This window comes from Bactrocera latifrons, unplaced genomic scaffold (genome assembly GCF_001853355.1).
Source record: "Bactrocera latifrons isolate USDA-ARS-PBARC rearing strain unplaced genomic scaffold, ASM185335v1 scaffold_88, whole genome shotgun sequence".
Classification (NCBI taxonomy): Eukaryota; Metazoa; Arthropoda; class Insecta; order Diptera; family Tephritidae; genus Bactrocera; species Bactrocera latifrons.
Window position 1 is genome coordinate 513,015 of NW_017537578.1, and position 27,498 is coordinate 540,512.

At 34.0% G+C, this 27,498-nt stretch overlaps 1 protein-coding gene across 6 annotated transcripts in view; it reads right to left on the reverse strand.

The window, feature by feature from the left end:
* Positions 1 to 24,994, reverse strand: part of LOC108977378 (tyrosine-protein kinase Fer) — an 86,169-nt gene extending 61,175 nt beyond the window's left edge. For 3 of the 6 annotated variants that reach the window (XM_018947039.1, XM_018947034.1, XM_018947037.1), the window contains exons 1-3: positions 24,851 to 24,984; positions 19,669 to 20,125; positions 8,761 to 8,948 (exon numbers count right to left, since the gene is read on the reverse strand). In XM_018947039.1, the coding sequence (XP_018802584.1) occupies positions 8,761 to 8,948; positions 19,669 to 19,864 (384 nt within the window). In that variant the 5' untranslated portion in view covers positions 19,865 to 20,125; positions 24,851 to 24,984. Of the gene's footprint in view, positions 1 to 8,760; positions 8,949 to 19,668; positions 20,126 to 24,850 lie in introns of those variants that run through there. The other 3 variants (XM_018947036.1, XM_018947038.1, XM_018947035.1) reach the window with 2 other exon arrangements.
* Between the last annotated feature and the right edge of the window lie 2,504 nt (positions 24,995 to 27,498).

Genomic DNA, 27,498 nt, shown 5'->3' on the forward strand with positions numbered 1-27,498 from the left:
CGTACTAACAAAATTGCTAATACTAACATTTTTCGCATGTCAGTGTTTTTCAATCGCAGTTTGAATTTGAAAGAAATAATATCTATATATATTTTTTTACTTATAACTTTTTAATATAGTATTTCTAAAAAGGACTTAAAATGTCTCCAAAGTACATATGCATTGGGTATAAAAAAATTGGTTTCATTTGAACTTGCGACTGCATTACTATTCTATTGCTTCAACTCGTACAAGATTTTATAAGAATTATTGCGGTTTTCAAACATTCTCAGTGTCGGCATTTCCTACATCGTCGCCCAAATGTACATATGTAGATATTGCTTACTGAGTTCAATTTTCATTGCTTCGAGAAAATTCCGTTCACCTTGCTACCTGCCTCCCCACCTAAGATGCAGTTTTCCAACGCAGTTTGAATAGTCATACGCACTTTGCCTGTGAGCGTCATCGCATTTCTATTGATTCTAAATAACTAACTCGCATCATATCTGTGAACATTTACATACATGTATGTATGTTTAGGCTTTTCTGGTAGACTTAATCTTGATTTAAATCAATGCAGCTTGGTAGCAACCAATTTCTTTAGCGAATAATGACAAATGAAGCCATAGAAAGCCGCATACTTACACGTATGTATGTGTATGTATGGAGTATGTATGCACGTGTACTCGGAATCAATATGCGCCGCCGTCGTTGAGTCTTTCAGTTGTCAATGAAAATGGCAAGCATGCGAAAGAAAACCTTACCCGGAAGATATTATGGCGTGGCAAACGTGTCATTAATATAAGCGGATATTAGTGCAAATAGTCGCTTCAAATGTAGTATATTTATGTGTATGTCATATAGGCGGTGGAAAGGTTGCGTGAGTTCACGGTACAGATTTTCGTACTAGCTCCCAAGAGTATTTTATGTCAAGTTATCCAATGAAGTAACTATATTTAGGGTAAAATAATGAAGAAGTAAAAATCAATTTCAGTTCACTCTCTTAGAAGACTTCCGATATCCCTGTAGATCGTTCGTTTTCAAAATATTCTTGTAAATGTAATTAGAAAGTCATGATAAGCCTATGTCCACGATTATTTTTAATGTAACATATTTTTTAGTTACAAAACTCTTCAAGAAACTCCACAGCAATTACCTTAAGCGGTTCAATCGTAAAGACTTATTGTCTAGTTAGAATTTCAATCTGTACTAGACGCACGTACGGGCCATCTTCAAGATCTTATATCAGCACATCATAAAGATTCTTCAAGGGACTCACCACTCACTTATAATTCCTTAGAAATTTATCCACATTTCATTGCATTACTTTCTAAAGTCTATAACGAAGCTTAGACCTTGCTGTTCTGTAAAATCTGCTAAAGAAGCTTTAATTTTGCTCACAGCTCACAATTCCAGAACTTAATTTTGCTTTTTATGCAGTAATTAAATACAAAAATCCCTGAACACAACCGCTATATACAAAGTATATTATTCCCTCATTTGATTGGCTTCTCTCTGCAATTTATGAACTTCTAATTGTCTACAACTGTCGGAGAGAAGATAAAAAGTAAAATGGCGCCAACGTCAAAGACAACAAATTCGAATGAAACTATAATTTAATAAAGTCGCTCGGTAGTCGGTGAAAAATGGATTACACCACGTGAGTAAAGGGGTACAAAGGGAGTAGAGAAACTTGTGGAAATATGGAAAAAATAATATGTGAAGAAACAAACATGTGTTGAAGCTCAACAGTTATTAGCGGCTGATGGAGTCGGAGTTAAAGCGCACATGCAGCGCTGATTATTTTCTACGACTCAGGGAGCGAATGTGAAGAAAGCCAGGGATGTGCTGTAAATTGCAGAAGAAGCCGCACACAAGCAGCAGCAATAAATATTAAGTGCTTACATGCACACATATACATACATGTTTACAATTTGTGAAACTAACAACGGCAGCTTCGGTCGAGGAGGTATGATTTAAAAAGCGTAATGCACTGCAGCAGCGGCTGATACACTTATACACGCACGTGCACACACATACATATGTACAAGCGCATTTTCATGCTCAAATATGTATTTACGGCTATATATGCATACCTTACACTCGAAGCTCCATAAACATGTGTTTCCAGGAATGAATCGATTTGGAGTTTGGTGGAAGCTGCACAACACAATGACTTGTGTGTGCGTACGTACAAATACACATGCACACCACTGCGTATACTTGTATGTATGTATATATGTACATGTAAATATGTCTGCGCTTAAGTGCTTGCTGCACTGGCATTTGTGGCGGCATGCATGTAAGTTACTTAAGCTGCATAAACATCTATCAAGAACAACTATAACAGCTACAATCTACAATAACAACAACTGTAAAACCACCAACAACAGCATAATAGAGTTTCAGCCGTTCAAGACGTGCATTGACCATGAAATGCAACAAGCTGCGCAAGTTGCCAACATTCATTCTTTATGATAAATGAGCTGAGCTGCAACCCAGCACACACACATACAAACACGTATAAGTAAATTTATGTCTATGTGTTTGTTATAGTCTGCGCGTGTGCTTTGTTGGGGTGCAACATTGTGGTGGCGGCAACATGCTGTTAGTTTGTTATGCTTACACTGCAGCACAGTTCAGGTGTATATATACATACATACATACTTACATACATGTATATGAACTTCCACTTAGATGCTGCTTGAGCTGGTGTTCAAATGAGTTTCTTGACTCCTACAAAATTTCTTACAACAACAATTTATTACAACAAAATTCTTGAAATTGCTGGCAGCAGTTACAGCAACTGTAAAAGCATGTATTTTGTTATTGTATTTTTTGGCTTTTAATTTCTTCGCTTTTCTTCCAGGAAATATCAAAGGTTAAATATCCATATATTTGGACACGTTTCGTGGCGTAGATCCGCAAATACACATAAAACTGTCACTTGGCCAACAACTTTATTACTTAAAGTTTTATTTATCGCTCGACAATAAATTAACGCCCTACAAATATACAGACATATGTAGATATATAAACCCTTGATATATGTATTAATTGAGTTACAGCGCTCCCTGAAGTTAACACATGCGCTGAGGATGTCGGTTAGTATGTGGTATGATAAAGTAGTAATTTTTCTAACAAACTCCCGTAAACTAGCGTTTTTTGTTGTAATGCTTGTTATGTTTTATTGCTTTATGCTTACGCATAATAATATTAATTAACAAATTTAATAATGTAAATGTGTTTTTTTTTTTTTGTTTTACTGGATTCTATTAATTAGCGCTATTTTGAGAGCAGCTCTTCGAAGCTGTCAAAGTACTAATTGTTGTTTCTGTGGTCAAATGCTCCTTATATTGCTAACCATACAAATTTTACGACCGTTTTGTTTTAAGCGTGCCGACTCCCCATCTATTAACTGTTCAGTTTGATAGCGTATCGTTATCATTACATACATTAGGGTGGATAAAAAAGACGAATATTTTGATAAAGGTCTTCCATTAAGTTATAAAACTAAAAAAGATAACAACAAATTTACCTTAAAATAGTCAAACTTCAACCATTAATATCTTCGAAACGGGTAAGGTTACGAAAAACCCGAAGAGAACCTTTTGCAGACCATTCACTTTCCTATAAACTCTATGAAATGAAATATTTTTTTAATTAATTATAAGCCGGATACAAATTTGTCTAACTGATAAAAGAAAAAAATCGAAAACCGTTAGACGGAAGAGCTTTTGTTAAAAGTGTCTAACCACCAATTTCACAGAGTACCAAGCGAAAAAATTTTGTTTGCATGTTAAATTCTTTTAACTACTTTCAGGATAAACATTTAAGGGTTTCATGGCTTTACGAGTTTCAAAAAATCGAGTTGTTTTACTATTTTATTAATTCTAGAACACTAGAATATTCTCCTTAACTTTCCAGTTGATTCGAGTAATTGTTTCGGAGATACAGCCTTGAGAACTTGTGCGCTCGAGACTAGCTAGGGTAAGTCCGCTGTCTTTAAACGCGTTTTTCTCGAAACTGTGTTTTTGTAGCCGGTTGATAAGATTTCTCGAGAACTACTCAAACCGATTATCACGATATTTTACGCAGTTCTTTGAGATACAATTCTTAAAGACTTGGACGAAGGAAATCGCGAAATTTTAATGTTTTTGTAAAAACAAATTCTGCCGCAAACCCAATTTTGCGAATAACGAAGTGTCACCGCAAATGGCGTCGCAATGGACGAGCTTAAAATATTTTTTCAAAATATTCAAAAATTTCTTTGTTAATAGTATATGCAGCAATAAAAAATTCTAATAAAATTTTTAAGAGGAAACCCATGTAAAATCTTAAAATTAAGACATAAACTCAATAACCAAAAGAGAAAAAACGCTTCTTAAAAAACTAAAAAACCAAATGAAAGCGCTTTAAGAACAGAACATCTTCACGCTCATACAGTGCCGTCTGTTTTCCCAATCGCCACACACTGTTACTGCTTCCATCTGCATTTTATTATGTTATCTCAGTATATGAGCATTATAATTATTTATCTCCATATCTGGTATTATTTGTGGCCCGTGTTATATGATTCAGCATTAATCAGGCTTAAAACAGATTGCATGTTACCGTGGGTTTGGCAATGAGCGCCAGCCAATTCCTCACAAAGTCAATATTGTGTATTGGCAACATAAATTAAACGCAGCGGTGCGCCAAAAAAATACAACCATAAACAAAAACAATGCTGGTATTCGATATTAATTGAAGGTAATTAATCGCCATGCAAATGGCATTATACAGACATTGTACTGAATACTCAAATGGATTTTCACAACGGCGCCCTGACGCTGTGGGCCAGAATGGCATAATTTTCACCCACAGCATGGGTTTTTTTCAACTTTTCATTGCTGGTGGATGATAGCAATGCAGAAATTCATACATATGTATGTATATACATATATGAGTTGTAATTGGAATTAATTTGAGATTATTAAAAGGTATTATAGCAGGAACTTACGTGTTAATTTCTTAAACTGCTTGGAACTTTAAACATTTATTTTATTCTTCTTCTTCCACAAAGGCGCTTTATGAGTATGGCGCCCAATCAGTTTGCTATAGCCACTAAAATCTCAATAAAGCGCAATTATTAAAAGAAACTAAAAAAAAAAATTAAAAATATTTATTTAGAAATAAAATACACATCAAATATTAATAAATGCCGTCTATGCATCGCAACAATATCATAAAATTATTTCAATTAACAATTTCTTGGCAATTCGCGATGCTGAGCGGCAATAAAGCGCCCAATAGCAGGCCAAACGCCGCTCGCTGATTCATGCGAAGAGTCGGAACAGCCGCCCGAACACTCAACAATTGTCATAAATATTCAATAATCTATGTATATGTGTATGTGTATGTGTGCGGAGTTCAGTCGAGTGATGCAATTCTTAAAAATAAACAAATGAAATTTTGTCGCTAAAAGTCAACCATAAAATTTGCCTGTTTGTGTATATTTGGTTGTAGTTCAAGCGCGGCAACAGAAGCAAAAGCATAACAGAAAACTTGTCGAGCGCATTTTTCTTGCGCTGACGGATCCATCCAACAGACCACAAACATACATGGTACATACAACGTACGTACATATAAAGATGAGGAAGTGTGTCACAGCGGCGCACAAATGTGTTTAGCAGATGTCGCAAGCTACGAAGCAATAAGCTAATGTTTATGTAAGCATTTGGAAGAAATTAATAATTTTATATATTTCTGCATTTGCTTGCATACCTACAAACTTAGGCCGCAAGCTTTGCAGGCAGTCGAAATTTAACCGGTTTGCAGCGGATGGTTTTGGATGTCGCATAAATACTATTTTATAAAACATATCTATATATGTATATATGCCTGGCTAAGCTTATTTTTTGCTGAAGTGATTTCTGGTGGCCCCTTGGTTAGAATATTTCATATTCAAATAAAATTATAAATATTTTGATTAGCTCAGATTTCCGCAACTCGAGCTCAACGCATTCTCGCTTTCTCCAATATAAGCATAAATATCAAAATCCATGAGTAATAATATTTAACTTTTCATGTGTGAGTTTAAAATTTTAAAGTTTATTAATCAATCGAGCTATTAGCGACAATAACTGAAGCGTGAGCCTACAAATAATAATAGAAAAATGAAAGCTCAGGAAATTTTTTTCTTTTCGATTTTTTTATTAAATTTATGTTTCTAAATACAATTCCTTAAAGCTTTCGCTATAATATAGAGTTTAATAATGCATTTGATAAACTTTCCATGTGAAATATGAGCTTTCGCTTTAGCCTTGTTAGTCGTATGCACTTCATAGCACTCAATAGGTTTCAAGCGAAAAGTTCATCACAGCTTTCATTATAACAGTTTTTTAAATAAAATTCTTTAGAGCTTTCACTTTAATATAATAGTAAATAGTTCACCACAAGGTTCATTATACATAATTATATATAGTTATGACAGATATTTTGAATAAAATTCGTTAGAGCTTTCACTATAATACATAGCTTAATATTAAATTTAATAAACTTTGCACTTGAAATATGAGCTTTCACACGAGCTTTCATACTTTATGAGGTTCATATGAGCTTTCGCTTCAGCTTTCATACTCTTATAACTTTATAACAGCTTTCACGTGAGTTTTTAATTTATTGTACAAATTATTGAATATACCAACATAAATTATTTTTCCTTACCAAAAATCACAGCTTTTTGTATTAAATTTAGTTTTTAATTAGCGCCACTCTAAAGCGTGTTTCACTTCTATATACCTAACTATAAATCTATGTGACTTATGAATTTGTAAAATCTACTAGAGTTCAACGCCATCACAATTACAAATGATTTTGTATTGCCACTAGGCAGTACTCGTAATTGTAGTAGTCGGTAATAAAATATGCGCACGCTCATTATATATTTTATCAGTTTGAAAAGTAGCACTTCATCGGTTAAATACCTAGCCGTTTTTTGATCATATCACAACAGCCATTGGAAAAGGCATAAAAATACCTATGCGCTTACATACATAGTTGCCACTTATGATATCGAGAATTATAGCCATGTAGTGCCTTTTCGTTACAACAACAATAACACACACACAGGTGAGCGCTATAACATAACTCGTCTCGCTGTCTGACTGTCGACGCAATAAATTTTTCGTTTATGTTGACGCACACCTTTAAGCCGCTTAAGTGGTTATGACTCTTTATGCGCTTTGTTGTGTTTACAACGCTTTTATTGTTATTGTACGGCCGCTCATTGCGTTGTGTTAAGTAAGAAATCAGAATGTAAGTATTGAGGTATGTTTTCAATTATTCTTTACTATAGATTTTTGTATTATTATTTTATTAATTTGCCACTTTATGTGAGTAGCATGAAAAATCATCAATATGAAAAGACGAAAATTGCCTCGAACATTTGCGGGTAGAATGGGATTGTGTATACTCGTCTGTGCATATGTACCATAAGTCTCTAAAATCCTTGTCAATCAATGGCAACAGTTGACCGGCTAATTGCTGGCTGTTTGTTGCAATATTCTAGGTGCCTGAATGAATGTTGGAATGACTGAGTGAGTGTGTGATCGATTGACTGACGCTGTGACGGATTGAAACGCCATCGGATTGACAATGAGCCGGTTGCGCGCTGCATAAAAGTTGTCTATACGTGTCCAAGTTTTTCTATGTAGAAAAGCACTAAATGTTTATTCCGCACTCTTCTTTTTGGCACTGGTTCGCCTGATTATCAATATATCGCATTACAATGAAGTGGCCAGCCAGGTGTGAGGCTTTATGCAGTCCCCTAGAGATATATGCACATATACACACATACATATGTATGTATATATATAATATATACATACATAAATTTCATTGCTTGGATCTGTTGCGTTATGTGGTTTTCTAGAAACCCCGAATGACAATAGTTTATGACTCAATAAAAATTTTCTAGGCAAAAACGCATGTAAAAGGTTTGCATCGTAAAATGTTTGTGGTTAAAATAAAAATAATAATAAATTTACAATTTTATTCGCGCAATTTTTATACATTGAAATTGCTGGCCGCTTTGAAGTTTCCCACATTTTCAATATATATATTTGTTGTTGTAAAATTATGTGGTTTTAATAGGTCTGACGCCTTATTACTTGTAACTAATGAGTACCAAGTAAGTAATCATAATCGATAAAATGCAAACTTTTGAGAATCAAGGTCTTCTCTGCGTTTGGAGTCAATATTTTTATGAATTTAAACGCTTTGTAATAATCGCTCTTAAGAAGTCTTCATTTTTGTGCTCACTATTTTTAGTCGTCGCTCTCTTGCCAGAAGATGTCCATGGAAAATTAGTAACAAAGTTGGCGAGTTGAATTCAGAATTCGAGAGAGTATGTGGATACCTCGCCAAAATTTTGTACCCACACTTTTTGGTTTGTTCGATTCGTTTGTCGTTAACGCTTCGATAATATTAGATAGCTAGTCAGTGTAATAGACCGCATACGATGAAAAATTCCAACGTCAAGTGAACTTTGAAAGGCTATAACCTTAATTAATAAAATGGGATTATTTTACAAACTCGATATCTTATATTCATATATTTTAATAGCATAAAGTATAGTCTATCCTAGTATTAAATAAATCCACTCGTTTCACGTAGCCACTGTTCCTATAATTATTTTATCTTTATTTGTGCTACTTTTCATTAACTTTGAGTTCCACTCTCTTTCAGTATTATTTATTTTTATTTAAAAAATATTGAAATTTGTTTATTTAAACTTACATGATTAAGGCGTGCTGCAATCTTGGCATGCTCCTCTTGATAAGCTTTGCGTGCTTTACGTTTATCTTGTGATAAATGTGTCAGCTTTTCGCAGACAACTTCAAGTAGTTCTGCATTGCTTTTGAATTGTTTAGCTTGGTGATCCAATTCATCCATATAGGAGCGCCAGGCTTTCGTTATGAGGCTGCCTGAAAAGAGTTAATAAAATCGCCTTTAAAAAATGTGCTTAATTAATATATTTTAAAATTTATATATAAAATGGAACTAATCTTTCACTAAAATATAGTATTGATCGCCGTGTATAAACTTATGCCTGGTCTTGAGACAAAACTCTTTAAAAGATGTATGATTTTTATACATTTTCAAAATGCAACCAAATACGTAGCTGTTAAATTATAAATTCTACGACAGAAAATTAAAGTATCGGATTGGGGCTCACTACGAACTTTTCATTGCTACTATAAGAAGTAAACTATTGAAAAAAGCACTGGATTCCAATATATAAATCCGCCTTCCAAGCTGTAACCATAATAAATTTTACAATACTCAGGTGGTCATGCATTTTCTACCTCGAATCTAGATCAGATCTATAGTGTCCCTTTATTTTGTATAAATATCCGATCGGTTGTGGTGTTTCTAAGTTCTTATAATGGCTGTGTGAACTGACCGCGTAAGGAAAGAAAACTCAATAGCGGTTGTGACAAGATAAGTAAGTAGCAGTAAGTAACCGTTCCCCAGATAGTAGGGTCTAAGTAACCGGAACGGATATGGATTTTTATCCAGCCAACGACTGTCAACTCGGCGGCATTCATCGAAATTACTTCAAGAAAGTTTTCTCCTGCTACAACAACCACAACAACAAGGTAAGTAAAAATTTTTACATGTGATCAAATTTGACCCGGACTGGTCTATTTAAATTTCGCGCACAACATTTTTTATGTAAAAACTGTGAAATCTCATCTTTCAACTGAGTGTGAGTTTAATATCTGATTAGGCGTCGACATGCTTGTATTGGTTCGAAAGGATCCCATTTTCAAAACGGCCATAATGATTTTTATTAAAATACCTGAAAATATTAATTTTTTCGTTTTTTCGAAGTCAAATTTGATCAGTTGGTAAAGATTGGATGGAAAAAGTCCAATTTATTTTGAAAAATTTGTTAATTTTTTCAAAGAGCTTCTTAGTTCAGACATTTTTAAAAGCTTTAAATTTGCTCTAAATTATCTAGTCACTTGAATTTTTTTGAAGAAACTCATGGGAGTAGATTTATGTTCTCTGTTCAACGTTAAAAATATCCATAACTTCTATTGAAAGATCTAATGAGTAATGACTATTGAACCCGATTTATATAAATTTCCTCAAAGTAGTCACTCTTGAACCCTCGCATTTATATTCTTTTAGAAAGTACAATATATGCTAAAAGCTTTAGAAATAAAATTAGATGATTTATGGAGTCTTCGGTTTTAATTTTCAATCTTTCAAGCACCTTATTTCCTTACACAATATGGAAAATGAAAAAAAAGTCTACAAATCTTAGACAAAGCATTACATTTGTTGTAAGTTCATACAATCAATAAACGTAATGACTGCAATAAACCGATTTATGGTCAAAACATTTGTTATTTGTTGTTGTTGTTGTAATATTGCGGCGTTTAAATGTTTCATTAAAATTATTTGATGTGGGAAAATTTTATAGTTGCATTAGTAGAGCAATTAAAAGCATTTTGTTGCAATGTAGACTAGTGTAAGTATGTATGTGAGAATATGTGTGTGTGTAAAATTGTTTATGAATTTTGTCTGCAAGTAATTTTGCTTATATAATAACATTCGCTTATTGCTGACTTTTTTATTTTGCAAGTATGTAAGCATCTACACACATATGTATGTACATGTATAATTACCAGAGCCATCTAGAGGAGCCAAAACAAGAGAGAGAGTGAACAGCTTAACGATATGGCAGCAGCGGTGGCAAACCTCACTCAAAGGACGGTGGACCTACAGACTAATACCGGACATCCATTCCTGGATCGACAGACGACATCTGGACCTGGATTTCCACCTAACCCAAATACTAAGTGGGCATGGGTGCTTTAGAAGGTACCTGTACAGATTCCAGCACGACATTAGTCCRAATTGTCCGACGTGTTCAGAGTGCTTAGAAGACTCCGAGCATGTATTCTTTTATTGCCCTCGCTTTTTAAGTATAAGGGAAAAACTTAAAACTACACTCGGTGGTAGTTTTACTGTCGAAAATTTGACGACACTTATGCGTCAGTCCGCTAAGAACTGGAGTGCTGTCAGCGAAGCGGCAGCGTCAATCATGACAAGACTTAGACATATAGAGCAGAATAGGCGTCCGTCCGTCCGTACCCTAGAGGAGACTTAATTGTTCTATCACTCCCACGAAGTAATAACTAATCAGGTGGTTCCGTGGGAGAGTCTGGTGTTGGGAGTAGGTTAGGTTTAGCGGATTAAAGTTCCGCACTTCGGCTTTTGATGCTTCCCCCTACTTTAAAAAAAAAAAAAAAAAAAAAAAAAAAAAAAAAAAAAAAAAAAAAAAAAAAAAAAAAAAAAAAAAAAAAAAAAAAAATGTATGATTATATGTGTGCAAACACAGTTAACTTAATTTAAATTTTTTTTATATATTAATTATTTTATTCCATTATTTATTTATTAATATTATATATTTCTCTTGTGGTTAGCGTTTAGCGCACTTAGTCACGGCCATTGAGCGCCATTGCCGCAACATAAGGAAGCAGAAAAAATTGTAAGAAATCACTCGTTGCCTGAGAGTTGTGAATGGAAACTGTAATTAATTGCAATTGCAATTTGGTTTAATTGCCAGCAGCAACTGTGCAAATTATGAATGCAGAAAAGTACATAAAATACAACAACATATTTGTATGTATATGTATAGTATGTATATAAAAGTTTATGTGTTCCAAATGCCAGCGAAGGCGTTGCGACTGCCAATGCAAAACCTAACCTAACCTAAAAACTCAATAATAAACAACAAGCAAAGGAAATGCGCGATTGATCGTGCGAAATTAGTGCAAAGCAGCTGCTTGAATGCCTCAACGAATGCAAATAATAATAATAATAATAAATATTCAGTTTAATATACATATGTACATACGTAAAATAAAATTAAATTTCCCATGCCCAGTGGCTACAACACATACACATTTATTTACTGTTTATTAAATTTTATTATGCATTTTTATTTTCCCAGCCAAGTTCGTGGTCAAGGTTACCATATTTTTAAGCCATGTAAAAAAGTACTGAAAGAACTATGTAGATACATGAAAAAAAACTATTAAAAGAAATGCAAAAAGAAGTTTATTGAAGAAAATATTACTTAAAGCCGTACTTCCACTAAGGGGTTATATTCATTTTGAAACTTAGAAAAAGGTTATATCCATTTTGAAAAGTCGATTTTTCGTTACGGTGTTTTGCGTATACATACATATTTCAAATGTAAATATATTTAAGAGTATTCTCCCAAATTCTTTTTGGCAGTTCATACTAAAAAGCACTTGAGCCCTTGAGCTTGGTCAGCCAACGCAAGATGCTTATAAATTACATAAGAAAAAAAAATAAGCAAAATGAAATGTCAATTACTTGTTATTTATTTCTAAGTTTCAACAATAAATCGCTGGCACCTCGATTCTTTGTCTAAAAGTCACTTCAGTATTTTAGTTCCTTCGCTTCTTTAACCTCGTGGCGTGAATTTATTGAATTTATCGCGGTAATTGCAAGTGATTAACAGTAATTTTACTGCACCTCAGAAATTCGTAGATATGCGCACAAGTATTGTAAATACTTACGTAAATAGCTGCATATTTATTTACTAATTTATATACACATACATATACATATATACGCTTGCTCGTGGCTGCTGCGCATGCGCCGTTTACACTCGACATAGCGCAATCACTCGCCGCTCAGTAGCATTCCAAATCATATGCATGCACTTACTGCCTTAGAATCAACATTACTTCCAGCACTAAATAACTTAAAAAGAATTCGAAAATATCCGCTGATTATTGCTATAATGTTCGCCAGCAACGGTAGCCAGTGCAACTATCGACTTGCTGGCGTGTGATTTGTTGCACCCGTAAGAGTGTGTTATGTGCACATGTAATTTAAACTGCTGGATATTTATTCAAGCTCTTAGGTAATTATACGAGAAATTCAAGAAAAAATCTATTTGTAGCACAAAATGGATCTTTTACGTACACTAAAATTATACAGAAGCAAGCTATTTGATATTTTGATGAGGCGATGAGGATAAAAGTTGTAATTTTTGTTTAAAAAGCTAAGTTGAATCAATGTAAATATTATATGTGGCAACTCGGCAACTAGTTTTAGTGTATTCAAATTTAGAATGTTGAAATATTTCCTACAACAAAGTACCAAAAGTACCAAAAATGTTGTATGCAAGAGTAACTGATCTAAAAAAAAAACAAAAACAGAAAAACAGTAGCACCTGTTTGGACTGAGAAGGCAATTGAAATGTAAAGTCCTCTCTCGACAAACAAAGAAAAAAACTCTACAGGTCCTTCATCATTTCCGTCCGTAATCGGCATTATGAGTGTACGGGAGGAAAGTTTTTCGGAACATTTATGGTCCTTTGCGCATTATAATAATAGTAATAATAATAATACCCAATGATTAACCTCCTCCCGCCCAACCGACGCGCGGGGCGCAATCCGTGAACGAGCGGAATTAGCCGAGTCATAAAAGGCAAGAGAGTTTTAAGCGTTGCGATATAAAGGTCCACCATTGATTAGTGGTGGGATGTAAGAGAACACTCCAGCTAAGAACGTTTCACCAGCGGAAGCAGAGAGTAACCCCTTCACCCCGTTGAAGAGATCAGGTGGAGAAATAGCGAAGGGAAGAAACGACTGTACCGCTGTTGTTAAATCGGCTATACCCGCCTAAGTGGTTGCCCAGTAAATAAGGTAAAAACCTTTTATATGAAGAAAACCTCAACCGAAAGTGTCAGAATTTTTTCTGTAGGGAACGTGCCAAAAGTGATGTAAACAATTTAAAACTAATGGTTTTGGCTTAGATGAAGAAGAGCGTCTCGGCGGCCAAAAAAGATGGAAGATAAGGATCTTGAAGCATTACTCGATAAGGATTAGAGCTTGTAGAACTTTTGGGAGGCATTCCAGCAGCAATTTCAAATCGTTGAAAGGCAATCAGATATAAAAATGCTGTTGAATGCTAGAAATAAGTCGTTTTTGCATCAAATTGCGACTGGTGTCCATTCTGGCAAAACCGACAACAACTAATTTTCCATTATAACAATACTCCTATCATTGCATTATCTGCCTATCATTGGTTGTCCGGGCTGGAGGTAGAATTTACCCACTGTAAAGTATGCCTGCCATAAGAGGCGACTAAAATCCAATATTTACTGTGTCTGTTTATTGGGTTACCTCGAAATTTCAGCATAGTCTTGTCAGAAATGGTGCTATAATACTCACCTTGAACTGATATTATAGGCTTTGATCAGATTCCTTCTAATTAAAAGACATTTGAAGTGCAAGCGACAAATGTCACCAGTCATTGAATTTGATGGGTGCTCAACAGGTGGTTGCAAACGCTACAAGGTCTGAAAGGAGACTTAAACCTGGTACCGCGAAGAGCAGTTAGCCCTTGGAGTCCGCTCCTATCTGATCATTGCGTTTGGCCATTTGGGAATATTCGTGGTGGCTGTGGGTTAAACCTAAAGGCAGGTGGAATGGAAAATTCAGTTCAGTGTGGAATCGCAAAGCGAACGGTTGCCGAACCCACAGCACAGCAGAGGTTTTAGATCGGCATCGAACCCGTCCAAGGTAGAAAAGGCTTTTCTTAAACCCGATAAATTGGAAGCAAAGAAAACTTGCAAGATGCACGTATTACTCTAAATTATAGAAAGAGTAAAAGTCTGCCTGAAGTCACTAAAAAAATATTTAAAATTTCACTTTATTTAACATAACATGGCAACTACAAAAAACATTTATAGGATTTTAAATAAACACAAAGATTTACTTATTTTACATAAATTATTAAAAAAAAAAAAGATATAAAGGTCCACCATTCTATTGAATTACCTGTAAGAAGGCTCCAGTCACCAATAAACTCTGCGAAAATCATGACTCCTAAATTTTCGAAATATGTAGTGAAAGTGCAGTGGACATAAATTGCATAAATCACCGTTATTGGCTAATGATTATAGTCGGAGGAAAAAACCGAAAATGCAGCAACTTCGATAAACTAACAACAAAGGTAAATAAATATCAAAGTACATGCATAAATTTGTAGGCACTTACAATGTATTTACATATATAAACGTATGTATGAGTAAATAGAGGTAGGCAAGTAAGTAACGTTGTAATGCCGACATAAATTCATGTCGTACCGATGGAAAAGACACACAACCGGCCGGTCGCGCAATAACTCTGGCGATTGCAGCGGTGCTTTGGCATGCATTTGTGTGTGTGCTTGCATAGGCAGGCTGACATGTTGCCACATTTTACGCTCGTGTGAGAAATTAAAACGTTTGGCAAACCATAAACTGCACTGCACCCCACAGCACCGCACCGGCCGCGACCCCATTCGGACGGACAGCATGCAAATGTTACATCATAAAGAAACGACGTATACGCATGTGTGTATGTGCGTGAGTGCGTCAGTGCGTAGATTGCAGTTATAAATGAGCGTGTAGATAATAATCGGCGACATGGTGCGATATTGGTCATATTTTACAAAAAAAGACAGTTATGTATGCTAATATTTATCGCCACAGAAATTTATTATTGTTTTGTTTTTTCTCTTGATATTTGTTTTTTTTTTTTTCTTAATTTTTGTATATTCAATTGAGAGGAAAACAACAACACGGCGGTCTTTCCGACATTTTTTCCACAAATAACTTTGCTGGATATCTTTACTATATTTTTAAAGAACTTACTGAAATTGTTTCACTGTTGTTACAAATTGTTACCAGTATTGTGCCAGTAGTAGCATTAGTATTCTTTAAGGGGTTACATGGGTTTACGGGTTTCAAAAAATCGATTTTCTTTTATTGTCTTATTAAATTCTACAACACCTCTAGGATATTGTCCTAAAGTCAAGTTGATCCTAGTAATAGTTTCGGAGATACAGCCTAGAGAACTTATGCTCTTGAGGTTAGTTCAACTAAGTGCGCTCGCTGTCTTTAAACGCGCTTTTCTCAAAACTGTGTTTTTTAAGTCAAGTTGCAAGATCTCTAGAACTATTTAACCGATCTTCATACAATTTTACACAGGGCTTTGAGATAAAATTCTTAAGGACTTGGRCGAAGAATTTTTTTCGATTACAACTATTTGAAGGAAATATTGTGTAATTTTCACTGAAATTTTAATTATTTTATAAAAATGTCTGCCAAAAATCTAATTTTCAGATATTTTGTTTCCGTCGCCCAAATTTCGTCGATTTTAACTAAAACACATATATTTTTTCACTTTAGATGATCCTGTTTGAAATATTTTTTTTTTTTCAAAAATTTCATAATTTCTATGTTATTAGTGTAAGTTGGCAACAATGAAAAATTCTAATAAAATATTTGATTTCTTATCTGAGAAAATTTTATTTGAAAAAATATAACATAAAGTAACCGAAAATGAAGAATTGGCCTTTATTTTTTAGTAGTCGTCGTTTTATTAAGAAATGGGATTAGTTTTTTAGCTTCTTGACATTCCTACTTATCAAGAATCCATCGTTGTTTTATTTCATTGCGACGAGGACACGGAATTTTTCTCCATCTGCTTCACGGTCGCATAACTTAACGAAAAAAAATTCTTTAATTAATTTTGTGTACTCGTCAAATATAAATAAACTTTATAAAATATGGATGATAAAAATATCAAACGATTTTTCGCCAAAAATTTAAATTGCCAAATGAGCCTAATAGCGTAGTTCCACTCACAAATATCCAAAAATATAAAATGGAGCTGATTTGATAAACGATTATTTATTCCGTTAAACAATGAAATATTTTTCTTTAAATTATAATTTTAAAACTAAAAAATTCTTACGCAATATGCACGGCTACCTAAAGTCTATTGTGCCCTGATGATCTCACTTTGATCATTTATGCTGAACGCACAGAAAAAGAAATCGAATTATTTTTCTTTAAGGTAAATTGAACCTGCACTTGTTTGAGTGAAGTAAAGAATTACTGAACTGACTGTTGAGAAAAAATGGCGCACTGGGCGAACCTACGAAACATAAGAAAATTTTATATTTTTTCAAAAAAATTTTGGATTCTAAAACTAGGTCTATAGCGTAAATTAGCTCATGTTTTACCTTCATCCATACCTTGCTCGCCATTCTACTATATATACGTATATTTCCTTGCATAGAATTTTTTTAATTAAGTTCCGTAAAATGGTTTGAGTTTGGACTTCAAATGAGTAGCAAAACCGCATACTTTGTATTATAACTAATATGGGGATAGCAACTTTTATTGTTTTGGTTTGAAATTTTCAAACTTTTTTCGTGACGCACATGTACGCTTCGCCTACGTAAGTGGCTTTTTTTGACTTTGTTTTCTTGTGTCTTGGCAAAGCAGCTGATTTTATTCAAATTCTCATTAAATATGATTTCGAAGTATCGCTTTGTATTTTAGCAGAAATTAAATTGCAGTTCAATCCGAAAAGTTAGTATATACCTAAGTATTTGCAAGCAAATGATGGGTGCCTACAGAGATATTTAAAAACTCGTATGTATACTAAAGTGTTCATATATGCAAGACAAAGCTCATTCCAGCTAAAAGAAAAAATATTCATTGTAGTTCCCCTTGCTCGGAGAACTTGCCATAAGCCCCTCGTTGAGTGACATTTTTATCTGACTTTGTTGTTTCTTTACAATTCAAGAGCATAACAAAGAGTTTGAATGATTAGGTTGAAACTTTTTGTGTGACGCAAATGTAAACTTTCGCTGATAAACGCTTAGACAGGGAGCTACATAGTAGAACGATTGTACGCTTTTTATCGTAATTTTTTTTTTTTTTTTTTTTGCGTATTTTGTTTGTTTTTTCTGTTTATCTAAAGTTTTTTACTTATGGTGTACATGCATATGTACATATTTAATAATATGAAAGCTGGGTGCATTTTAATGAAATTCACAAATTTATCTAAAAGTTTCTTGGTTTATTTTTAACATCACAAATATTTATTTGAATAATATTTATGTAAGTGTTTACACGTTCCAATAAAATTGCTTTTATATGTGTATGTCTGCTTTCTCATAGAATTTGTCGGGGGGTCATTTATTTAATTGCATAAAGCAACTACTCATGGTATTTGCAAAAATTATAAAAATTATGTTATTCAACAATTTTTTGAAAGTAATAATTTTTTCTCTGAGATAAAGTTTTTAAAGACTTGAACGAAGGATTTCGATTAACACGAAATTTTCATTGAAATTTTGGTTTTTTTAAATGTCTGCCAAAAATCGAATTTTCAGTTTTTTTCCCTTTGTCCAAGTTCTAAGTTAAGGTTTGAACTGAAACACGTTTTTTTCAGTTTAAATGATACTGTAAGTGATAATTCTGCCAACGCGGGCTCATATTTTTTCCGAGGGTCACCGGTAAAAAATTCCAATAAAATTATTTATTTTTTAATCGGGAAAAAATGTTTTTTAAAAAAGGCTGTTTTTTACCCGAGGAAACCCATGTATCCTTAGGATATTCAAAGCGTTTTCTTCAAATCGTAAATATTCTACGTTCTTTGATCTATATTTTTATTTTTAATAAACAACATTTTTAATATAAAAAGCAAACTTATTTTATTTTAAAAAAAATTTCATCAAATGAAATCGCAATAAACTGAAAATAGATTTCATACAAATTTCAAGTTTGAGAATCCTAAAAATATACATTTTATCTAATGAAAACTTTATGTTTCGGTATGTCAAAAATATAATTCTGGACTTAAATCTAGACATAATATGAGAATGTTTGTATATATATAAAGTGAGGTCGCAATGCACCAAAATAAAATAACATAGTTCCTGGAGCCCGGAAATATAACTCCAAATTTTCGAAACACATTGAAAGAACAACATTTCAGCACTCGACCAAGTCATCAAATGTGATTCTACCTAAGCTTTACTTGGAATATTGAACAAGAATGTTCTCACGCTAAAAAGTACAACATTTTATAGAAAGCGAGGAATGAAATAGACTAGCTTCGTTTCAATTCTCTCTGCTTTCTATGTTAGAACTGGTCTATACGTGGCTTTTTGGCCTATCAGACTAACTTAACCCAACCTATATTAGAAAACTGTTCTCTTGTTAAAATATTTACTTATGAAACCGACAACCAAGTTGAATACATATTCAAGAGAGCATTTGACAGTCTTATAAAAGTTTTATAACATATTACTATCCTTTAAGCATGCAATGAAACACAGATCCAATATTTATACCAATTGTTGCTTCGATACGTCACTTCAAGAGACTTTGTGATTCGAAGTCCGTATATACTTGTTTGCAAAGGAAACCGAGTGTTGCGTCATTGGAACGTAGATAAAGGAATAAAAGAAATAGCTACTCGGACAGAGTTTCTCTGACATACTTATGTATATATTTTAACTTTATACATACATACATATATCTAAATATGTATAGGTATGCATCATTTCCAAACATAACATACTTGTTTTTAAGCAGCTTTCGCATTGGAGCACTGGAAAATTGTTGACTCAAAACCGCAGCAAAGTAAGTGAACTTGTGTATTCATTATCAGAGGTAATACTTACGTACAAACATTAATATTGTGTGTATTTTTTCTGTACGATCTGTATATTTTATTATACTAGTTACTGTGTACGTTATTATTCTTTTCTTTTTTACTACTGCACCCCTTTGGCACTCACCTTGCATTTCATCGGCGCGATCAGTTTTCATACCCTGTTGTGCAACCGCAGCCAAACCGATCGCATATTCCCGATCGCATTTGGCTTTCAATTGTATGGATCGTTTCATGGTCTCCATAAGTCGTAGTTCGGCATCTTGGCGCACGATTAATGCCTCGTGCGCGGCACGGCCCTGCAGGGCCGATGAGAAACCCATAGCTGTAGGCTGTTATTATTAACGGTTAATTTTTTTCTTTTTCACTAATTTTGAAGTGTTAAAAAAATATATTTTTTTTTTTTGTTTTGTGGTTTTGAAATGCGGTTGGTATTATGTGGTTGGGTAGCACCGGTTTTTTTTTTTTTAATAAAAACACATTTATTTCAAGAATTTTTGTATTTGCTTTTCACATTGTTTTTTGTTTAATTACTCACACGAATTTACAGGTAATTAAAGGTAAATGTGTAAATTTTTGATTTTCTAGATATTGAGGAGATAAGTATTATATAAGTGGAATACACATGTGTACATTTTCTAATGATGTTCTATAAGAATTTACCGATGTTGAGATTATTGCTTTTAGGAATGCTTTGAAACAGCTTTCGAAGATTTCGTAAACAAGTATATATGAATTTTTAATTTATAAACTTATGAAGCAGATTGTTTTAAACTAAAAAAAATTAGCAAAAATTAATTACAAACACAATAATGTATTTTAAGTATATTAAGAATAAAAACATTTAATATTAAAATTTTTAAACCACAAAATTTTAAATACAATTGATTTTATGAAAGACTTTTAATATATATATTTGTTTAATTATTCCATTATTCGTTTGTGACTTTTACTATTACTTTTTTGTATTTTATTTTAAATTTATTTTCATGAATTTTTTTAATTTATTTTAGTTACAGTTTTTTGTACTTATGTTTTAATAAAGAATAATTATTATATTTCTGAAATAATAACAGCACTTTGTCATACAAATTTCAAAACTAAACAAAATTTAAAAAATATTTAAAATAATTTTCAAATTTAGTAGTCTGTTTTTGAAAATATATAAGTTCTGAAATTCTCCATTTTATATATTTGCTTTCTACACGTAAATATCAACATTCAATCTAACATCAATCACAAATTAATTGGTTAGATTTCCGATTTATCCAACTAATGCTAATAGAATACCGACAGTAGCACAAAAGCATTAAATGCTCGAGCAGAAACGTCAGTAAAATGAACTACTATAAAAATATTTACTCATGTGGCGCTCAATATAAACATCAAAGCACAATATTTCAAAAACATTAAATCATTTCAGAAACGACAGACTGCAAAATTTCGTAGAAACAAAAATAGCGCAAGAAAAATAAAAGATTTCGAAAAAATTCAAAAACATACAGAAACTGGATACAAAATAGCTTTTTGAAAAAAAAAAAAATGATGCCATTTTTTGTAATGTAATTATACAAGCAAGATTATAGTGCATGCGTAAAATTACATAAATATGTAGGTATGTATCTATCTATCTGCATGTTTTGAAGACTTTCACATTTTGTCTACTTTTGCTAATTTGCATTATTTTCAACTCGCGCAGAATATTTCGACACTTCATTTCATTTCGTTCAATTTCATTTCATTCAATTCGCTTTACACTCTACTTTCTTGCGTATGTTTTGCTGGCATGTCAGTTACATATATGAACTCACTGCATGTTGTTGTGATTTTCGAAATTTTATGGCACATTTATTGGCCAAGTCAGCAGCGGCTGGAGCTTCATATAATGTTCGAGCACATGCCAATTTGCGAATTTTGCAAAATATTTTGCACCACAACACATTGCAGAGAGATGTTCGAGTACATACCCGCACTTCGTGTGTGAGCTGTGCATATTTCGGAATGTGAAAAACAGCAACAATGAATGGCTTTGGTAAAAAATGTAGTGAAGCAAAATATTTTTTGCTAGTTTTACAAATATACATATATATTTTTCTGAGCAACTGGCACATATCTAAGTACTTATGTTTGTAAATATATTTAAATTTAAATTATTTTTTTCATTTATCAAAATATATGTTTTTTTTAATGTTTTTATTCACATTCCAGGCAAAACTTGAGTATTATTATAGTTTTTACTTACAAATTACCTTAAATGCCTAAACAACCAGATTTACTTCATGTACAGTAAAATCTAACCCTGGTTCCTATTTAAAAATCTATAACCAATCCCTGAGATTAGTCCAAATAGTTCCTTTAAATGTATAAAAGGCTGACCGAAAATTGAAATATATTTCGAAAAAAAATTTTGCCATCACAACAACCATATCTCAACCTTGCCAAACAAAATCTTAAAGTATCTGAAATATTTTTGCTGTTGCAGAAACTAATAAGTGAGAAATATTTAGAAAAAATTGCAAATACACTAAGAAAGAAACTTCAAGGAGCCTATAAAGTATATATGTATGTGGCAAAATGAGCGATAGTCACTCCATCTCAAATTTTTTCCATGCCTCTAACTCCTCAGTTTTGGAGATATCGATCTGAAATTTTGCACATGTTCTTGCCCTACCAAAAAGCCGCTCATTTATCGAAACCGCCGATTTTGGAACATTATAGCATATAGCTGCCATACAAACTGAACGATCAAAATCAAGTCTTTGTATGGAAAACTTCTTTTAATTAACAAGATTTCCTCACGAAATTAGTCAAAGAGTATGTTCCAAGCCAACCCTATAATCTCCGAACACATTGTTCAGATTGAACTGAACGATCGAAATCAATATAAAGATGTTTTTATATCCTTTTATGCTATAAGAAGTGCACCTGTGAAGGGTATTAAAGTCTGAGATAGCATTTTTTGTTTTCTAGAATATTTTTGACTTTATTACAAAACAAAAAAGTTCACATCCCCAACAGCCGTAAAGAAAGCTGACTTGCCAACATTTTGTTAACATTCAATAACATTTTATACGATTTTGCAATAAACAAATAAAAATTTAATAGCAAACACCTTCACCGATTATTTGTATGCCTCCAATTATTTACACTAGTTTACTATATTTACTTTTTTCACAACCCAAATACGCTACAATGGCACTTGAACTTTAGGTCTTTTTCGTGTATAATGCTGTTTGTTGTTATAGTTTTGCTTTTGCTAACCCATGTTTAGCTGCAATAGTGTTCTTAACAGCGATATAGTTTGCGTCACTGTTGTTATTGCTGTTGTTGTTATTGTTATTATTGACATGTTGCTATCTTTGTTGAGCGTGTTGCTGATGTTTTCGAAAAACTAGTTTTTCCAGCATAAAAACCACTACAATAACAACAGCAACAGCAACAGCAACAACAACAAACAATTCCGAGCATTGAGCTGGTGCAAATAAGGTAAGCTAAAGTAGTTGCCTGGATAGCCAACGAAGTATATGTGTGTGTGTGTTTGTGTAGATAAATAAGCAAACAAAAATAAACACTGACGATACACAAACACACACAGCTGCATGCGCTTGAGAGTGGATTGGCAGGAGCACAGCCGCAGCATTGCTTGACTGCTGACTTTTCTCCGGCACTTTGACTGCTTGCTAGCGGGAGCTCCACAGCGCTGGATTTGAGCAACGTGTAGCTCTCGCTTTGCAGCCACAGGTCGCTGCTGTATGTGTATGTTTGTTTGCATTTGTTTGTCTGCACGTGTGTGTGTGTGAAAACGGGTTAGGCTTAACAACAAAGCGACTCGTTGGAGGCAACTACAACCAGACCAACAGGGCGGCAATAAATACACAAAGCACCGTAGTCAACAAAAGACAGCTAAAACAACAAGAACTACAGCATAACAACAATAACAATAGTAACACCAATAAGAACAATAAAGTACGACGATGCAAACGCTGTAAGGTGACGGCGCATGAGGCACACATACACAACTACTGGTGTGGATCTGAGCAAGCGGACGGACGCCGCACAACAAACCGAAAACTATCAAGCAGCAAATAAATCTTGTGCTCAATCAGCGATAAAACAAACTTGAACACTAAAAGACCGCAAAACATCAAAAACAAAGCATAAAATCGGTATCACGTTGTGAGATTAAAAATTTTAAAACTATATATGTACATACATATACTCTTAAAACAAAAGAATATAACAAAAAAATATGAAAAATTATTTCAGGCTCAAAAAAAAATTTTTTTTTTGTTTATTTAGATGTGTATAAGAGACAGCATATACTCTTAAAACAAAAGAATATAACAAAAAAATATGAAAAATTATTTCAGGCTCAAAAAAAAATTTTTTTTTTGTTTATTTATTTAATTTTTTTGTTGCTATTATATTTTTATGAAAAACGATTTCACGCTCAAACGAATATTTTGGTTTATTTCTTAATTTCTTAATTTTTTTTTATGTTTTTTGTATTAAAAATATTTTTACGATTTCAGCTGCATTCAATCAATACTGTTTATAAATTTTTTATATATGTATGTATTTGAGTATTTATATAAAAATCTATGTATGCCGAAATCTGCGCTGCCAGTATTTTCTTAACGCTTTTGGCAATACAGAACAACGAAAGTTTTTCACAAATAAGCAAGTTCACTAAATGCTTAACAGCCACTGCTCTGCTGCTATCTCGCTTATAAACAGACAATAATAAAAATTTGCAAAAAGCACGCGCGAATCTCGACGACGCACGGAAAGATCTTCTACTTTATGCTACCTCAGCAACGATGCGCACTTATCCACTTTTTTCAAAATTTTTTACTTTTTTTTCTCATTCAGTTTTTTAATTTAAAGACAATTTTTTATTAATGCTGTAGCTACTCCCTAGCGTTAACGTTATCGGTTCAACCAAAATGTCACATTCAATTTGATTTTGATTATTCACGCGCACAAAGAACTGCCAGGCAGTGGGAGAAGAAGTTGGGTGGAGGGGCGCGCGCAAGATATTAGCGCGCACGGAGCCACTCACACGCTTTGTGTGTTGCTAACAACTCACTTCGCATAGCGCACTTTATTTTATCAGCTTTAGATTTGTTTTACACTTCAATAAACTTTCGTATTGGCATTTCTTCCAACCAATTTGCTTGCATTTGACATTTCGCAATTTCTTCGTAAATTGATACTTTAGCGCAGCAAATTTATTAATTTACAAACAATTAGTATTTTCATATAAATTTTTTTTAATTATATATTTTTTTTTTTTTGCTTCTACTCACAACTTGTTTTCGAAAACTCTTACAATTTCTCACACACACACAATTCGACTGAGTGGCTAAAATATTAAATAAATAAATAAATCCAAGAATTGACCGACCGGCCGCACTTCTAGACCGTACAAGTACACGCTTCGAACAAGACTCGCCGCAACTGTTGGAGGCCCAAATGAAAATAGCGCGGCACACACGGCGCTCCAACTCAACGGCGGCCGAAAACAGCAAAAGCAAAGTCACTCAAACATGTTCGAACGTGACCCCCTGCTGCATGCACACAAATGGCGAGTGGAGTGCTTCTTGGGGATTTCTCTACTTTATTTAGTTATTTCGTATTTTTATCTTGTCAACCTAGCAAGACTCCGCGTTATGCCGCTCTTTCGTTGCCTGCGTTGCCATAATTTTGTATTTGGTGTTGTTGTATTTTTGTTTTGTTTTTGTTTTTGGCAGTGTCTGAATCAGTTGCGTTGTTTGTCAACGCTGGAAAATTGTAGGTATTAAAATGAGGTCAACCACCTATGAAATTTTTTCGGAGCCCTCAAATTGGGTGTTAATTAATTTTTGGCATTGCTCAATCAACTATGAGATTTTATTGTGCCATAGTGTTATGAGCTTGTGAAATAATTGTTATGAATTCCCAGAAGATAATGGTGGTGTCCACTGCGATTCTAATTAAATTAATGAAGAACAGTTTCAATTAAATAGATTTTAGTGTCTGAAATGTGTTAATTGACACACCAACAGACGACCACCCACACTGGTCCAATTGCCATAAATAGCGCTTTAGCATACTTAAAAAAAATCTATTTTTTGAGAAATTTCAATGAATATGCTTTGGAAATGTTGTTGAGCCTCTTCAAAATCGATGCAAAGGATGTAGTATTTAGCAGTCTGGGGTAAAGTCGTGATTCTTTAGAAATCTTTACTTGGCTAATAATTCCTTTATTAATGACAATAATATTGAAATCCTTGTGTCAAAATTAAATATTTTTGATAAGAACTCTCAAATTCCTTGGTAATTGCCAGAAAATGCAATGCACTAAAAAATCGCTGGTGGTTGGTAATTGCCAGAAAATGCAATGCACTAAAATATCGCATATCGCTTATTTTAGTGCATTGCATTTCTAGCAATTACCAACCACCAGCGATTTTTAAGGCGAAATTTAAATAATCTGAATAAACGTTTATATGAACGATATGTGAGGGAATGGTCCGTCCTGGCGATCTTAATGATTCCCTCCAATGATCAATAGAATATCAAAATGCACCTTCGCACTAAATTTTATTTGGATGTCACTGGTCTTTCCAACGGAGTGGAGGCCTTCCTCTTCCTCTGCTTCCAACGGCGGGTACTGCGCCGAATACTTTCTGAGCTTGACTGCTTTCATCCATTCGGACGATATGACCTAGCCAGCGTTGCCTTTTAATTCGCTGAACTATATCAATGTCGTCATATATCTTATGCATCTCATGCCGGGACCAACGCGCAAAGGACCATAAATATTTTGCAGACATCGACTCATTAGATGTTGTCATCGTCCATGCCTCTGCACCATATAGCAAAACGGGAATAATGCACCACTTATAGAGTTTGGTTTTTGTTCATCGAGAGAGGATTTTACCTTTCAATTGCCTACTCACTCCAAAGAAGCTGACATTGTTTTTGGTGTTGATACTGATTCCAAAATTGACGAAACTATTTTTAATTTCGAAGTTATGACTGTCTACAGTGACGTGAGAGCCAAGTCGCGATTAAGACGACTGTTTATTTAATGATCTTTCTTCTTCACTACCAGACCCATTTGCTTCGCTCCCTTATCTATTCCGGAGAAAGCAGAAATAACGGCGCGGATGTTGAGGCCAATGATATCAATATCATCCACGTACACCAGCAGCTGTACACTCTTATAGAAGATTTTACCTGCTCGATTAAGCTCTGCAGCTCGAATTATTTTCTTCAACGGTAGATTGAAGAATTCTTTACCACTGTTGTGCGAAAGATAACTCTTTGAGCACCTTAGCGTTAAAGTCGCCATTGTGGCGGGGAAGCTCTCATAGGTGCGCTCCAAGTGCTCATAGAAGGCATCTTTGGTCCCATGGTACTTCTCTTCCGTCGAGTCGTGGGCGCATATGTTGAAGAACTTCGCTTTGGTGCGGATTGTGGATAGACGTTCATCCAGCGGGGTGAATAACACCTGAGGCTGTTTTCTTCTTTTCATTGGTAATGTTTTTACGTGGCGGGTCCCAAGCCCAGTCCACCCCCCAGTGGAGGTGATGTTTCGAGTTCTCACTGTAGTTCGATTTCAAACGGATGTTCTTTGGCTACGCAGATGATACTTGGTCTAAGACCGGAAGTCGTGAGCTGCTTGAGCCATATGTAAAAGAATCGTTTCTGGCCACTCCCTAGTGAATCCCGCTCAGAGAAGTTTCATCGCTTGCGAAGGTATTATAGCTTCGGCTGAAGCCGACATTACTTCTTACTTAATTTACATCTCAGAAAATCTATTAAATTGGGGTTCAAAATTTGTTATTCCAAAACAAACTCATTTTGAAAAATCCTCTCAAATTTGATGTTGCAACATCGAACCGACAGCGGCACGTCAATTCCAACCGATTTAGCTCAATGTGCCAATCGAGCGCAATTTAGTCACTCA